At 40.8% G+C, this 17,550-nt stretch overlaps 1 protein-coding gene across 2 annotated transcripts in view; it reads right to left on the bottom strand.

Annotated features, from left to right (window-relative positions):
* Window positions 1–5,383, bottom strand: part of LOC121278880 (lethal(3)malignant brain tumor-like protein 4) — a 385,309-nt gene extending 379,926 nt beyond the window's left edge. The window contains exons 1-3 of one of the 2 annotated variants that reach the window (XM_041189341.1): window positions 5,347–5,383; window positions 4,492–4,602; window positions 2,991–3,145 (exon numbers count right to left, since the gene is read on the bottom strand). In XM_041189341.1, the coding sequence (XP_041045275.1) occupies window positions 2,991–3,117 (127 nt within the window). In that variant the 5' untranslated portion in view covers window positions 3,118–3,145; window positions 4,492–4,602; window positions 5,347–5,383. Of the gene's footprint in view, window positions 1–2,990; window positions 3,146–4,491; window positions 4,616–5,346 lie in introns of those variants that run through there. The other variant, XM_041189342.1, reaches the window with a different exon arrangement.
* Window positions 5,384–17,550: the final 12,167 nt, after the last annotated feature.

Here is a 17,550-nt window from a genome sequence, read left to right as displayed (position 1 = left end):
TGAGATTGGGGAAGTAGGTCTTCAGCAAGTATAAGCATTTGATTCAGAAGGTTTCCTTTGATGATCTTTCTTGCAATGGAAAGCAGATGCCTCTATAAACAATTGGATTTGTCCCTTTCCTTGAAGATGGTCACAATTGTGGCATTCTTGAGATCATTCAGGACTTTGTCTTCTTTCCAGATCTGTAGGGTAAGGGCATGGAGCTGCAATGTTAGCTCCTCTACTCTGTGATTAAAGATTTCAGTGGTGATTCGGTCCCCTCCTGACGCTTTGTTGCTCTTCGTTTGTGTGATGTCTTTCATCACCTCCACGGGTGTTGCCAGAATTCCGAGCTCGTCTCTAACTGGGTGTTGTGGGATGGAGTTGAAAACACTCGCGTCAACAATTGATTCTTCACTGAAAAGTCTCCAAAATGCTCCCTCCAATGGGCGTTGACAGCTTCCCTTTCCTTGATCAGATCTTCCCCCATTCTTAGGCCTCAGAGGAGCTGGTGCTTGAGTACATGGGCCATAAATGGTCTTGGTGGCAGGGAAGAAGCCACAGATATCATTCCTGTCAGCAAGATATTGAATTTCCTTTGCCTCGTCTGCTCACCACATGTTCCTCATGTCACGGATGCACCTTTGTACCTCAGCCTTTACTTGCTGATTAGCCAGTTTTTTTTGCTTTGAGCTTGGGTTATTCTGCCAAGCACAGAAAGTCTTGCGCTTGCGATCAATCAATTCGAAGATACCCTGATCATTTTCATCAAACCAATCCTGATGTTTCCTGACAGAAAATCCAAGCATCTCTTTGTTGGCACTAATGATTTTGGACTTAAGGACATCCAATTATTAGACTTGAAAGATCTAAAAGGTCTTGAAAGAAACAAAGCTTGAAAGATAAAATGTACACAACTGAATTATGACTTAGTACTAACTGTGATATGTACAGTTTTAATGTAACCCACGAGTCGGTTTATTTTGGAAGTTGCTTGCATATTAATCTTTATGACTCTTTTCTTCGGTGACAATACCATTCCCCCATGGTCTGGAAAAAAGTACAGATAGTCAAGCAGTAGTGAAATAGCAGAGTAGAAAAGCATTTCAGCCAGGCAGTTCCGGCCATGTCTTTTGACAGGCTTTGCTTCTGACAGCAGTGCCTCCTGGTGTTTACAGCTAAAACCAAACAGCTCTTGGATGCAACTCTGAATAGCATGAACATTGGTGGTGTCTGACACCTCGAATTACAGCAGCTAATGTTGTTAATTAGGAGTTTACAACAGTACCGTCAATTGGAGTTTACAATGGTGGCAAACTGTTAGTTTTACACGTTGCTCCTTATCATATTTTTGCTTGAACATTGTTGCATAGAAGCTGTCTGGCAGCAAATACTTTGTGTAAATTTGCCTCAATCTTGAAACATGAACCTCTAATCAAGTGACGCTATGAATAAGAACAGCAAGCAGTAGACAGAAAGTACAGATGTAGTGGTATTACTCTTTGCAATTCTTTGTATATAAATTCAGTGGATAGCACCCCATTAAATGTTTTCCTATAACTACATTATGATGTGCATTTTAAATATCACTCAGCATACTAATTGCATGCTGAATGTGGGATGCATTTATAGATATTTTTACCACATACAAATCAGAGGTGCTGAGCATAAAAAGCAGTTAATAACAAAATACTTAAAATGGAAAAAGAAACAAAAACTGCATTCATATATTGCCTTCCCAAGCTCAGGTTGTCCCAGACCACTTTACAATTAATGAAATACTTCTGAAGTGCAGTCACTGTTGTAATGCAGGAAACGTCAATCTGCATGAAGCAACATCGTGTGAACAGCGATATGCTAATGACTAGATAACCTGTTTTCAGTGACGTTGATTGAGGGATAAACATTGGCCAGATATAGGGAAGAACATGCTCGTTCTTCTTCGAAATAGTACCATGGGAGTTTTTTACATCCACCCAAGGGGGCAGGTGGTTTTGTATCAATGCTGCACCATGTGTCAGCCTCGATTTTGTGCCCATGGCTCTGAAGTGGAACTTGAACCCACAATCAGTATAATTGCAATGGGTTTTCCTTCTTTTTATTCCTGAGAATCATAAATTATATGTGCAAGCTCCGAATTATACCATTTTTTATCCACTTAAGTTTTTTAATTGATGCAAAAAATGCTTTTCTATGGGACAGAAAGTAGACATCTATGAATATCAAACATAGATTTTTAATACTATGAAAATGAAAGAGGCTGTTATACATTATGCAACATATTAGTTCATTCAGCACAGGATCTTTCTCAGCCAATTCGCTTCCTTAGTAGGTTATAGTTGAAACTATTGATTAAATGGCTAATTTAGCTAATTCTGTTTGGTAAAAACAATAATTACTGCCCACACATTTTTGTTAAAATAATGACTTTTGACTTCTATGAAAAGTACCTCATTTTCTTTGGTTTATCTGATTTCAAATCAACAAATCCATTCAGTATTATCCCATTGTGTGATTTATTATAGATATTTTACCAAATGCACATTTTAATAGCCTTTGAAGCTAGACTTCATTTGTTGCTTGGTCTACCTAAGCTGAAAAGCACTTACCTTGGAGAAAAGCAAATTCATGAATTCATTTATATTACGCTTGAAGGATTTTGTGTTTTTTGTATTTTTTTCCATATATTCCATTCAGAAACAGTGGCACTCAAATGAAAAGTCACTTACTTCATGAGAAAGAATTATATTTTCAAGTCAATAATTATTGGTGACAGTTCTCAAAGCTTTCTATCTACAACTATATCTTTAAACAAATAAGTTTACAAATGAAACATGAACTTCAAACAAATCACTGAAAGGAGGAGCTTCTGTTGTTAAATACATTTGTAATATTCCACAACATATTAAGCCACACATGTTAAAAAAAAGTAATTTTTCAGCATTCGTTATGCAAGTTTTGTTTAACCCTTTCGAAGCTGAACGATATATGTAAGAAAAATCTCCTCCCACCTGACAGGTTGAGGGGTTGGCCAATTTCTGTCATCATTTCTGCCGAGACGACATTCGATTCTATCAGTAAACTTCCATCTGCAGTTTGATTTCTTACAGGCCCCTCCAGCATATCATCAACATTCATCCTGCTCCCTCCTCTTGAGGACAATACACTGTTATGAGAATCAAGTTAAAGAATTTCCTTCTGTTCATTCAATTATACATCAAATGGGTGCTAGATATTGTTCAGTTTATCTTCAACAAATTAATTAAAGTTGATTGCATTGTTCAGTTCGTAGTCACAGATGCAGCATTCAGTTCCTTAGCTTTCTATAACAAAACTTAAGACATTTCACAAACGTTAAAAAGGAGCTACCAATGTGTTGGCTGACATGCCTCCAAGACATCCATATTATTAAATACTAATCTAATTTGAATGGGAAATTTGAGACAACAGCAAGAGGGACCACTGATATATAAGGAAAAAAAACAAACAATAACTAATTATTACAAATCATCAAATTGTATTTTTGCCAACTGAGTACCCTAAAATTGTTAATTAACTTCCTTTCAGAGCACCGGTTTGTCTCAAACACATCAGTTCAGCAGTGTTCACTAATTAACATTTCATAAATCTTTTATTATTGCATTTCAACATTGATTTTTTTTCTCTTAAGCACGTGTTCCTAATGCATTGAGATTTCCTGCCAAGCCCAATATGCCTAACAAGGTTAAGTTAATATTTGGTGACAAGAAGTTGTTCACTTAGTAGTGGCTGACAGTCAGATGTCGAATAATCCAGCTGACTAGTTTAAAAACACTCGCTTACATGTCTTGGATAATTTTACACAGTGCAGTGCGATGAAACTGCACACACACTGAAGCTTTTACTGTAATTGTGACGCTGCGTTTTGTGCCATCTTTTCAGATCAGCTCGATTAACAATTACTATACACATTTTGATGGATACAACCTGCTAAACATTGGCTCAATAATAGTAGTTCCCGTTAGTGTTATATTCACAGCATCGTCAATTTGCATTTCCCTGATTTATTTTCTTCATCCGATCAGTTTATATAATATGACTTAACCAAGCTGAATGTGTCTTCAGTTGAAAATGCATTAAAAAACCTTTCCAAGGTCGTGGCAAAACTAAATAAATTCAACTTTAATCTACATATGTAAAAGTGCTTCCGTTCCTCTACAACATGTTTACTTCCGTATTCAGTAAACTGCGGGGAGGAAAAAGCCAAAAAAACACATCGTTAACATTTTCCAACAAATGTCTTGCTTCCCACACACGGTGGGTCCGAAATGCAGCAACATCTTTCATGCAAGCGTATAAAATGTCATTGAATGAAACATCTTGTCAGACGCTTGCAAACGCGAGCTCCAGAAAGAAACTGCACGGAGCAAACAAAAAACAGCCACCGCCACTTCAAAAGGGAAAGAGCAGGGACAATGTGTTAAATGAAAGCAGCAATAACTGGGCGACAAACTGGGAAATTCCATCAAATACCTGCGAACAAGTGGAAACTCCGCTGAACACAACAGCAGCAGCAGCTTCTCCTCCTCCTGCTCCCAACAGCACAGCCAAAACAGTTCACAGGCACGCTGTGTCCTTTCGCTCCTGGCCAAAAAAATACTTTATAATTTGTCTTGATTGACTTTCTATAAAGGCAAAAACACATTGAACAAATAGGGAAATATTTTTAAAGAAAACCTTTACAGAAGAGGAATATTTATCAAAATGGCGGAGCGCAGTATATTTACAGCACAGCAATGTTGAGTGCACTATTCTGGATTAGAGAAAACATTGGGGAAAACTGCAGCAGAATTCTAAAAGACTGCAACTTTAGATGACAAATACTTGCAAAGTAACATTTCCAAATGCACCACCGTGCACACGCGCAGTTATTCTGCAAAACGGATGACTTTTTCTTGTTTATGTGTAAGTGCATTAGAAATACAATGTGAGGTGTTATGGAGGGGATGTGTTTTCTTTTGAAAAAATAAAAAAAACGAAACAATCAGAGGAAAAAAGAACTGCTCGAAAACGGCGCATGTTCCACTTCTCCACCTAACAGATTTTTATTTTACCCTCACAAAAACCCGAAATCCCCTCCTCCAGATGATGAATTGTTGAAGTAGTTTCATTTGTAAACCAGTCAACAGCAATTCCGCATTGAACGTCATTAAAACTAAAGAATATCTGACAGTCAGTGCATCTGGAAGCAGGAAACTGTCAGAAAAGTGTGAAACAAAGTCTGTTCTATTATTTAATTCGGGCGCCTGGCCGCGCGGGGAGATTTGTCCTGTTTTTTTTTCCCATTTCTAAAATGAGACAAATAAATTTCAGGTTGAATTTCCTTACCAGGGAGAGAGAGAGAGCTCTGACTCTAGGCCCTTTCTCAGCTGAGAGAGGGAGGGAGGCGGGCAGGGCGAAAGCGCAGGCGCGGAGAGCACCCACTGCTGGAGGCAGCAAAGCAACAACTCCACCTGGCACTGAAGCAGAGATGGGGAGAAAGTAAAGATATGAGAACCCACCTGGCACTGAAGAGGAGAAAGGGAGAGAGAGGGAGGGAGAAAGTAAAGATATGAGAATCCACCTGGCACTGAAGAGGAGAAAAGGAGAGAGAGAGGAAGTAAAGATATGAGAATCCACCTGGCACTGAAGAGGAGAAAAGGAGAGAGAGGAAGTAATGATATGAGAATCCACCTGGCACTGAAGAGGAGAAAAGGAGATAGAGGAAGTAAAGATATGAGAACCCACCTGGCACTGAAGAGGAGAAAGGGAGAGAGAGGGAGGGAGAAAGTAAAGATATGAGAATCCACCTGGCACTGAAGAGAAGAAAGGGAGAGAGAGGAAGTAATGATATGAGAATCCACCTGGCACTGAAGAGGAGAAAAGGAGAGAGAGAGGGAGAAAGTAAAGATATGAAAATCCACCTGACACTGAAGAGGAGAAAAGGAGAGAGAGGAAGTAAAGATATGAGAATCTACCTGGCACTGAAGAGGAGAAAGGGAGAAAGAGCGAGAGGGTGGAGAAAGTAATGAAATGAGAATTCACCTGGCACTGAACAAAAGAAAGGGGGAGAGAGATTGGGCAGCGGTAGTAAAGATAAGAATCCACCTGGCACTCAAAGAGAGAAAGGTGGGGAGAGATTGAGTGACGGGAGTAAAGATGAGAATCCACCTGGCACTCAAAGAGAGAAAGGTGGGGAGAGATTGAGTGACGGGAGTAAAGATGAGAATCCACCTGGCACTGAACAAGAGGGAGAAAAGTTAGAGAGAAAAAGCAAGCATGAGGATCCACCTGGCACTGAAAACAAAAGAGGGAGGAGCAAGGGAGGTGAGCAGTCAACTGGTATGAGTAGAAAGATAGGGAAACAATTGTGAGGATCTATATGGAAGTGAAGAGGAAGAAAAGTAAGGGTGTAAGGATTTAGCATGCATTAATTCATCTCACCAGGTCAAAAGAGCAATAGGAGAGGAAAAGAAACAGATTGTGAAGCATACAAATGAAAATCAAAGGAATATTAGAGACAAAAATACATTTTGGAATTAGGTTTTACTTACAATTCTGACTAATAATTGAGTGAGAATACACTAAATGTGAGCATTATAATGGAATGAGAAGAAGTTAAACAAATGCAGGCTGAAAAGCAAAAAAAAAGCAAGCTGAACATTTTACTCTGCCATCTACGTCCTGTTTTGGAACTAAAAATGACAAGTCATATGACCCCTCAAACCTGCCCTGCCATTTAATAAGATCATGGCTGACCTGTTTGTAACCTCCCGCCTACCCCCAATGACCTTTCACCCCCTTGTTATCAAGAATCTATCCGGCTCTGCCTTAAAAATATTCAAAGACCCCGCTTCCACTGCCATTTGAGGAAGAGAGTTGCTAAGACTCATGATTGAGTAAAAATTTTATCTCATCTCTACCTTAAGTGAGTGGCCCCTTAATTTAAACAGTGACACCTAGTTCTATATTCTCCCACAAGAGGAAACATCCTCTCCACAGCCACTCAGTCAAGAACTCTCAGGATCTTAAATGTTCAATCAAGTCGCCTCTTATTCTTCTAAACTCCAGTGGATACAAACCAAACCTGTCCAACCTTTTCTCATAAGACAACCCGCCCATTCCTGTTGTTAGTCTAGTAAACCTTCTCCGAATTGCTTTTAACACATTTACATCTTTCCTTAATTAAGGAGACCAATACTGTACACAGTACTCCAGATGCAGTCTCACCAGTGGCCTGTACAACTGAAGCAAAACCTCCCTGCTTTTGTATTCAATTCCCCTTGCAATAAATGATTACATTCCATTGGCTTTCCCAATTACTTGCAGTACCTGCATGCTAGCCTTTTGTGATTCATGCACCAGGACACAAATTTTCCAGATATGAATCTATAATCCTCTATGAATCTACTCCTATTGAATCAGAAATCTGTTCAGTTCCTTTTTTAAATGTTCAACTGATCCATTATTACCATTCTGAGTAGCAGTTTATTCAACAGATCAATGATTCTAAGTATGAAAAAGTTGCTTCTTAAGATTGATAAGATTCTGAAATCTAGTTTTTACCCAAGTATTTCTTTACATATGTCCTATTAACTTCTTTCATAGTTTAAAAAAACTTGGATCTTGTCACCTCCTTGTCCAAATTTCTTAATATTCTGAGAAGACTGAAAGAAGATTTGAAATAAATCTTTAAAATCAAGATTGAGATGAAGGAAGGTTACAATATTTAGTTTAACCTGTCATCAGAGAACAAGGAGACATAGAGTCATAGAGTAATTTATGGCACAGAAGGAGGCCATTCAGCCCACTGAGTCCATGCACACCCGACTTGCAATTAGGAGTAATGCGGTTAACTCTGAAATGGCCAAGCTACAAGTCAATAAAAAAGAATGAAACTGAACGGACCACCCGGCACCATCCTAGGCACTGAAAACGACAACAACAAACCCAGCCCTGTCGACCCTGCAAAGTCCTCCTTACTAACACCTGGGGTCTTGTGCAAAACTGGGAGAGCTGTCTTACAGACTAGTCAAGCAACAGCCTGACATAGTCATACTCACGGAATCATACCTTACATGTCCCAGACACCACCCCCAGAGGTGGGCCAGGAGGGAGTGAGTATATGGTAGGGAGGGAGTCTCATGGTATCAGGTCAAAGGAAAGGAAACCATATACTGCTCCCCCCTCAGCTGATGAATCAGTACTCCTCCATGTTGAACACCACTTGGAGGAAGTACTGAGGGTGCTTAGGTACTTAGTGTCCATCACTAAAAGCAGCTTGGTAGCACACCTACAGACTGAGCTGGCCAAGCCCTAAAGGACATAGCTACTAGAGTGGATCTGCGACAGGTGGTGAGGGAACCAACAAGAGGGAAAACATACTTGACCTAATCCTCGCCAACCTGCCTGCTGCAGATGCATCTGCCCATGACAGTATTGGTGGGAGTGACAACCACACAGTCCTTGTGGAGACGAAGACCCATCTTCACATTGAGGGTACCATCCATTGTGTTGTATGGCATTGTCACGGTGCTAAGTGTAATAGATTTTGAACAGATCTAGCAACTCAAGATTGGTCAACCATGAGGCGCTGTGGGCATCAGCCGCAGCAGAATTGTACTCAATCACAATCTGTAACTTCATGGCCTAGCGCATCCCCCACTGTGGAGAGGATATTTCCTCTTGTGGGAAAATCTAGAACCAGGGGTCACTGTTTGAAAATAAAGTGTCGCTCATTTAGGACAGAGATCAGGAGAATTTTTTTCTCTCAGAGGGTTGTGAACCTTTCGAACTCTCTTCCTCAAAAAACGGTAGAAGCAGATTCTTTGAATATTTTTAAGGCAGAGCTAGATAGATTTTAAAATAGAGAAGTGTGAGGTCATACATTTAGGGAGGTCAAACAGTTACAGGGATTACACAATAAATGGGAATATACTAAGAGGGGTAAATGAAGTGAGAGATCTTGGCGTACTAGTACACAGGTCCCTGAAGGCAGCAGTTCAAGTAGACAAGGTTGTAAACAAGGCATATGGCATGATCTCCTTCACTGGCAGAGGTATAGAATATAAAAGTAAGGATATAATGTGGGAATTGTATAAAACACTGGTGAGACCACAACTGGAGTATTGTATGCAGTTCTGGTCACCACATTACAGGAAGGACGTAATAGCTCTGGAGAGAGTGCAGAGGAGATTTACAAGAATGTTGCCAGTGTTAGAAAAGTGTAGCTACGAGGAGAGGTTGGATAGGTTGGGGTTATTTTCCTTAGAACAAAGAAGGCTGAGAGGTAACTTGATTGAGGTGTACAAAATTATGAGGGGAATAGATAGAGTGGACAGGATAAAATTGTTTCCCTTGGTGGAGAATTCGAGAACCAGGGGACATAGATTCAAGATAAGTGGCAGAAGGTATAGGGGGGACATGAGGAAGAACTTTGTTACGCAGAGGATAGTGGGTGTCTGGAATTCACTGCCCAAGTTAGTGGTAGAGGCAGAAACTCTAAACTCTTTTAAAAAGTACCTGGATCTGCACCTTAAGTTTCTTAAGCTGCAGGGCTATGGGCCGAATGCAGGAAGGTGGGATTAGAAAGGGCACCTAGGTGTCCTCGGGCTGGCATGGACAAGATGGGCTGAATGTCCTCCTTTTGTGCTGTAACTTTTCTATGGTTTTATGGTTCTAAATCAGCCATGATCTTATTGAATGGCAGCGCATGCTCAAGGGGCTGAGTGGCCTACTCCTGTCCTAGTTCGTATGTTTGTATGTTCATATGTACCTATGTTCGTATTCTACAATCAATGGATCAGATCTAAGTTCTACAGCCTTGCCACATCCAGCCATGAATGGTGGTGGACAATTAAGCAACTCACTGGAGGAGGAGGCTTCATAAATATCCCCATCCTTAATGATGGAGGAGCCCAGCACATAAGTGCAAAAGCTGAAGCATTTGCAACAATCTTCATCCAGAAGTGCCAAGTGGATGATCCAACTTGGCTTCCTCCATAGGTCCCCAGCATCACAGATGTCAGTCTTCAGCCAATTTGATTCACTCCATGTGATATCAATAAATGGCTGAAAGCACTGGATACTGCAAAAACTATGGGCAATGACAATATTCTGGCAATAGTACTGAAGCCATACTCCAGGCCTTGCCGCACTCCTAGCCAAGCTGTTCCTGTAAAATCACAACACTGGCATCTACCCAGCAATGTGGAAAATTGCCCATGTATGTCCTGTGGTTGGACATATCCAACCCAGCCAATTACTGCCCCTTCAGCCTACTCTCCATCATCAGTAAAGTGATGGAAGGAATCATCAACGGTGCTATCAAGCAGCACTTGCTTAGCAATAACCTGCTCACTGGTGCCCAGTTTGGGTTCCGCCAGGATCACTCAGCTTCTGACCTCATTAGAGCCTTGGTTCAGACATGGACCAAAGAGCTGAACTTCAGAGATGAGGTGAGATGAGGAGCGCTAGCAAAACTGGAGTGAATAGGAATCAGGGAAAACTCTCCGCTGGTTGGAGTCATAACTAGCACAAAGGAAGATGCTTGTGGTTGTTGGAGGTCCATCATCTCAGTTCCAAGACATCACTGCAAGAGTTTCTCAGACTAGTGTCCTAAGCCCATCTTCAGCTGCTTCATCAATGATCTTCCTTCCATCAAAAGGTCAGAAGTGGGGATGTTCACTGATGATTGCAATGTTCAGCACCTTTCGCGACTCTTCAGATACTGAAGCAGTCCCTGTCCAAATACAGCAAGACTTGGACAATATCCAGGCTTGGGCTGACAAGTGGCAAGTAATATTCACACCACACAAATGCCAGGCAATAACCATCTCCAACAAAAGAGAATCTAACTATCACCCCTTGACGTTCAATGGCGTTGACATCGCTGAATCCCGCAATATCAACATCCTGGGGGTTACCATTGACCAGAAACTGAACTGGACTAGCCATATAAATACTGTGGCTACAAGAACAGGTCAGAGGCTAGGAATCATATGACGAATAACTCACCTCCTGACTCCCCAAAGCCTGCCCACCATCTACAAGCCACAAGTCAAGAGTGTGATGGAATGCTGTCCACTTGCCTGGAAGAGTGCAGCTTGACACCATCCAGGACAAAGCAGCTCACTTGATTGGCATTCCTTCCACAAACATTCACTACCTCTACCACCGACGAACAGTGGTAGCTGTGTGTACCACCTACAAGATGCACTGCAGAAACTCACCAAGGCTCCTTAGACAGCAACTTCCAAACCCACGACCACTACCATCTAGAAGGACAAGGGCAGCATATACATGGGGACGCCACCACCAGGAGGTTCCCCTCCAAGCCACTCACCATCCTGACTTGGAAATATATCGTTGTTCCTTCACTGTCATTGAGTCAAAATCTTGGATCTCCCACCCAAGCAGAAATGTGGATGTACCTAAACCACAGGGACTGCCGTGGTTCAAAAAGGCAGCTCACCACCATCTTTTCAAGGGCAGTTAGGGATGGCAATAAATGCTGGCCTAGCCAGCAACACCCGCTTCCCATAAAATTAATTTTTTAAAAATCCTCCACTTAATTCTTTAAAAATCTGAATATATTTATGCCTGAACCTCCATTTAGAAAGACAGGTTAATTTGGAATTACTTTAATTTTGCATTGCATTCATTAGAATCAATCCCAATATTGTTGCCCCTGAAAATGTACTGCTGTCAGATCTATTTTTCTCAGGATTGTGTTTCCAACCTTTGATTTTTAAAAATAAAACATTAACCACATTCTGCACCTGACCTAATGCAATGACATGTATACATGTATTGGGTAATCCAATGTCTTATATCTAAAATTAATCAAATGAGATCAGAAGCAATGAAGCCAGGCCTTTCTCTTGCCACTGTATTTAAATATTATTTTTCTTTTAAGTGTACCAGTTTCAGTGTTTAATAGCTAGGAATGCAGATCATTTGCAATCTGTGTATCTTAAAAGGCCTATTCTTATTTATGCACTGTCAAAGATGATTTTGCCATGGTAGGCTGTGGCATTTGGTACATAAAAACTTGGAGAGACTATCATCTATCTGTTGTGTATGGCTGATGGCCAGGGGCAGTAAAAAACACCACTATCCTCAATTATTATACGTAAGATGACCTGTTTATGTGTCAAAATTGAACTTTCTGTGCCATCACGGAGATGGTTCATTATTCAAGGCAATTCTGTGTGAATAACATCATGTTCAAAATTTCAAAAAGGGTCCACCTTCCCTCCTGGTCTGTTCCGTCAGTAGGAACTCACCTAATCACAAATGTCTGGCAAAGTGTGTTTACCACTCAGATTTTCAATGGCTTGCATCATTTCAGCTTGGAAACGATAATACAAACGTGCTTATTTATGTTTGTTCCAATCTGGCCAAGTTGTGTTTGTTGTCCAAAACAACCACAACAGTCCTTTGCATATGGAGAAAACACATGTACAAGCTATTAAAAAACTTTCTTCATTGTGATTACACCTTTTTTTAGGTGTCAGATTGATATAGTTCTTTTTCCTAATTGTTGATCTTTGGGATACTGTTCACTTTGCAATGTCCTTTATTGTTAAATCTTCCTGAACAATTATTCCCGCTCCTAACATTATTTTGAAATCCAACATTATTTACAACTGGTAACCTGATCTTCAATCAAATGTACTTCTATATAACAAATGATACAGCACTGTACGTTTTTAGGGATGATTTAAACAGAATGTTATGATGGAACTACTTCAAATAGAATGTTGCTTCATTCTTAATTTTAGTAAACTTTTACCGTATGGCAATGCCAAGAATACATTGGAAGTATTTTTAACATAGTATAAATTGATTTGAAACAGCAACCTGAATGTCTTTCAGCCCAAACAATGCAATAACCTTTAAAGAACAATTTAAACACAAGTGTAGATAAAATAGGAATGGAGAAAGAAATAGAAAGAAATAAGAATATCACATGTACTTTTGCCAGAGTTGAGGAGATAGAATGAAAAATAGAAAAGTGAAGTAAAAATCTGGAGGAGGAAAAGATTGTAAACTTGATAGAGTTTCCCCTTTGAAAATCACTGAGATAGAAAGATTTACAAATGGTAACAGAGATTTTAAAATTAACCCATGAGGGGACAAGAAGTTAGTGAAGCTGGGAACATGGGATTTTGTGTTGGAGATGATGTGAATTATAACATTATGGATAATTTACAGTTTGAGGAGAGCAGCAAGGAAAGCATTGGGTAATTGAGCTTTGAGTTGGTGAAGATATGGGAACTAGGGTTAAGATGGCAGCAGGGGAGAACTAGGCCCGGAAACAAGTAATGTTTTAAAAATGGAATAAATTAGCTTGGTAGTGAATTGGACGTGGGAAGGAAACTCAGCTCAGGATTAAATATTAATGTGAGTCAAAAATAATATAATCCCTTCTGAAATGTTTGAACAAAGAAGAGATGAACTACAGTAAGTGCCAGATAAACAAAGCTGCACAAGAGGTGCTCTGCAATATTTGATAGTGCCTGTCTTTGTGAGATAGGTGTTTCCTATGCGATTGTTCCCCATCAACATCTGGAAACAATACTGTGACACAAAGCAGCCATAGTTTCAGTAGGGTAGAACTCCTGTTAAGTTTCCGTAACCAGCTGCCTAATTGACATCATTGCAATAAACAACTGGCAGTGGAAAATCTATACTGTCCTGGATCATCTCTGCAGAATGATCATTCTACTCAAACATAGGCAGAAACTCTGTTTTGCAGACAATTGTGAGGACACCCCTTTCCAAGAAAATGGGACAGCAGACATAATGACATCATTAATGTAAATGAATACTTGACTACAGTTAGCATCCTCGAACCAATTCAATCATAGTTTGTCAATCTTACCAGTGGAAACACATGGAAGATTACCAGGATGAGCAATGGACACCACCCTCTGATGTGTTGCAGAAACCAATCCATCTCTCTGAGCCAATGACAGAGGGGAAATGTTTTTTCAGAGGTCAGATCAGTAGAAAGAATACCTGCAGCTATCAAGCGGCAAAGGATTGAAGCATGCAGCGACTGTAATTGTCAGATGTGGCCTGATGCTTTGCTTGCTTCAGTATTGACCTATGAGATGGTGCCATGGAGTGGCACAGAGGTCCACTCCCCTCACAACCACCTCATGGATGAGCAGCTCCACTTTGACAGCTATCAAACATCAGGCAGATATTGGACTGCCCTATCATTTGCTTGCAGATTTATGCTGCACCTTTGGTTCCCTTGACTTTCAATTTTGGCGTCATTATTAATTTTCCCTCTGTCCAACCTTGGCGAGGCTGCTAATAGATTGAGATACGCTCTGAACATTTTCCATTCTTACATCTCACCCCTATCCCCAATCTAAATTTCATTTACAAGCAATTTCCTGCTCCTAGCATCTGCGCCATCCTAAGGAAATTTAACTAACTTTGGAAAATGAGGGAAAACAATACACTTCCATTGAGTCTATCTGAAAGGGGGAGACAGTGGATAATGATAATGTCAGTGGTCTAGTAATCCAGAGGTGCAGGCTAATGCACTGGGGGCACAAATTCAATTCCACCAGGGCAGCTGGTGGAATTTAAATTCAATGAATAAAATCAGGAATTGAAATCTAATCTCAGTAATGGTGAACATGAAACTATCGTCGATTGTCAATAAGACCCATCTGATTCATTAATGCCCTCTAGCGAAGCAAATCAATAATGGCCACCTGTTCCCTAAGAACTTGCTTTTCACTGGTCAGTTCAGATTCCATCCGAAGTGCTTGACTGCAGACCTCATTGCAGTCTTGATCCAGAATGCACGCCAGGGCTGAATGCCAAAGGAGAGACCAGTGTAATTTCCCTTATTTCAATGCAATATTCAAATGATTATGGCACCAGGGAGTCTGAGGAAATCTGAGGTCAATAGCGCCCTCTGAAGTGACTTAGTAAGCTAATCAATTGTAAGGAAATGCCTGGAAGCTCAATATTAAAGAAAAAAAATCAAACAAGTTTATCACCAACTTCACAAGAGAGGATTCTGCCTAGAAAAGGGGAAATCTTCTATTGTTGGAGTCGTACTTAAGACACAAATAATTGGTAATGCTGTCAGAGGTGACTGGCAGCCCCAGGACATCGTTTCAGGAGTTCTTCCAGGTAGAGCTTTTGAACTCAACTTTCGTCAGCTGTTTCATCAATGGCTTTTGCTCCACCATAAGGTGAAGAATTGGCCAATTTGTTGATGATTCCAGTATTCAGCACAATTACAATTCTTATTATAATGAAGCAGCCCAGCCTACAGTGAGAAATGGACAATGTCCAGGTTTGGGAAGGCAAATGTCTGATAACATTTGCACCATATAATTGGCTTGTAAGACTATCTGTAGCCACGTAGAGGCCAACCACTTCCCCCTGACCATCAACTGCAAGACCATTGCTAAGTCATCCACCATCAACATCTTAGGAGTTAGTTTTGAGCAGAAGTTTAGCTGGGCCTGTGATATGCAGCTACGAAAGCAAGATAGAGGCCGGGTATTCTGCAGTGAGTGGCTCACCTTGTGACCTCTTCAACACCTTAAGAGACCAAGTTAGGAGTGTGATGAAATACTCAGCACTTGCCATGATAAGTGCAGCCTTAACAACGCTAAAGAAGCTCATCAACATTCAGAACAAAGTGTTTGATCATGTCCTTCAATATTCACCATCAACATATTAAGGGTGGAGCATAATTTATCAACAGGATTAATTGCAGCAATTCAGTTCAAAAGCACCTTCCAGCCCTTCAACCTCCTATCACTGAGAAGGATAAGAACTGGAATGTTATAGGGACATCATCGTCTCCTAATTCCTCACCAAATCATATACCATCTGATTTGGACACAGCCCAATGTCTCATTGTTATTAGGTCAAAATCTTGCTACACTATATTGATAGAAGAATCATCACAAGAACTGCTGCAATTGAAATAAAAAGCTCACCAACATCTTGTCAACTAGTGATGCACAATGAAACAGTCTTGTCAGCATCACCCGCATCCAGTGAATAAAATAAAAAGATAGTGATGGAGCCTGGTTTATTCTTGGTTTCTATGGTTCAACAGTACAACAGTGAGCCTACCCATTGAATGGTCAGAGGAGGTTCTAGTACTAAGGAACAAAAGCCATCAACCATTGTGCCTGTAAGAGATTTTTTCTCCAGCATGGTTACAAATATTGTTAAAAAAGAAAAAAATCTCTACAGCTGTGAGACGTCCACGAATACAATTGTTATGAAATATTAAAATTAAACTCCGCTGAGGTTTCATGTAAATTCATCAAAAATTCAGAAGTAGTTGGACCAGATAAATAATGCATTCTGAGGTTGATTTGTACATGTTTAGATCTACAAACAAAAGATAGATTGCAAACCTATTCTGTGCATGTTGCAGCCAAACCAGAGCATTAGTGGGAGCACAAATAATATGCTGACATAACCAGCTTTTTGTTGGCTTGATCTGACTGTCTGCTTTAGAGTCTTGTTCTCACATTCTTGAGCCACCTGTCAGCAACCAAATGTGAAGTACCAATTCTTTTTCTATTCATTCACCGGATGTGGGCTTTGCTGAGAAGGTGGTGGTGAGCTGCCTTCTTGAACCGCTGCAGTCCATGTGGTGTAGGTACACCCACAGTTCTGTTAGGGAGGGAGTTCCAGGATTTTGACCCAGCGACAATGAAGGAATGGTGATATATTTCCAAGTCAGGATGGTGAATGGTTTGGAGGGGAACTTGCAGGTGGTGGCGTTCCCATCTATCTGCTGCCCTTGCTCTTCTAGGTGGTAGTGGTTGTGGGTTTGGAAGGTGCTGTATAAGGAGCATTGATGAATTCCTGCAGTGCATCTTGTAGGTGGTACACACTGCTGCTACTGTGCATCGGTGGTGGAGGGAGTAAATGTTTGTAGATGTGCTGCCAATCAAGCAGACTGCTTTGTCCTGGATGGTGTCAAGCTTCTTGAGTGTTGTGGCAGATGCACTCATCCAAGCAAGTGGGGAGTATTTCATCACACTCCTGACTTGTGCCTTGTAGATGGTGTACAGGCTTTGGGGAGTCAGGAGGTGAGTTACTCGTCGCACAATTCCTAGCCTCTGACCTGTTCTTATCACCACAGTATTTAAAACAAAAACAGAATTACCTGGAAAAACTCAGCAGGTCTGGCAGCATCGGTGGAGAAGAAAAGAGTTGACGTTTCGAGTCCTCATGACCCTTCAACAGAACTGGGTGAATCCAAGGAGAGGGGTGAAATATAAGCTGGTTTAAGGTGGGGGAGAGGGGAATGGGTTGGGTGGGGGGAGAGAAGTAGAGGGGGGTGGTGTGGTTGTAGGGACAAGCAAGCAGTGATAGAAGCAGATAATCAAAAGATGTCACAGACAACAGAACAAAAGAACACAGAGGTGTTGAAGTTGGTGATATTATCTAAACGAATGTGCTAATTAAGAATGGATAGAAGGACACGTGGTCCATCTCTGACACTTCCCTTCCCTTCCTTGACCTCTCTTCTCAATCTCTGGT

This window comes from Carcharodon carcharias, chromosome 6 (assembly GCF_017639515.1).
Source record: "Carcharodon carcharias isolate sCarCar2 chromosome 6, sCarCar2.pri, whole genome shotgun sequence".
NCBI lineage: Eukaryota > Metazoa > Chordata > Chondrichthyes > Lamniformes > Lamnidae > Carcharodon > Carcharodon carcharias.
The sequence above is the reverse complement of the archived record's forward strand: the minus strand, read 5'-3'. Positions and strand labels throughout refer to the sequence as shown.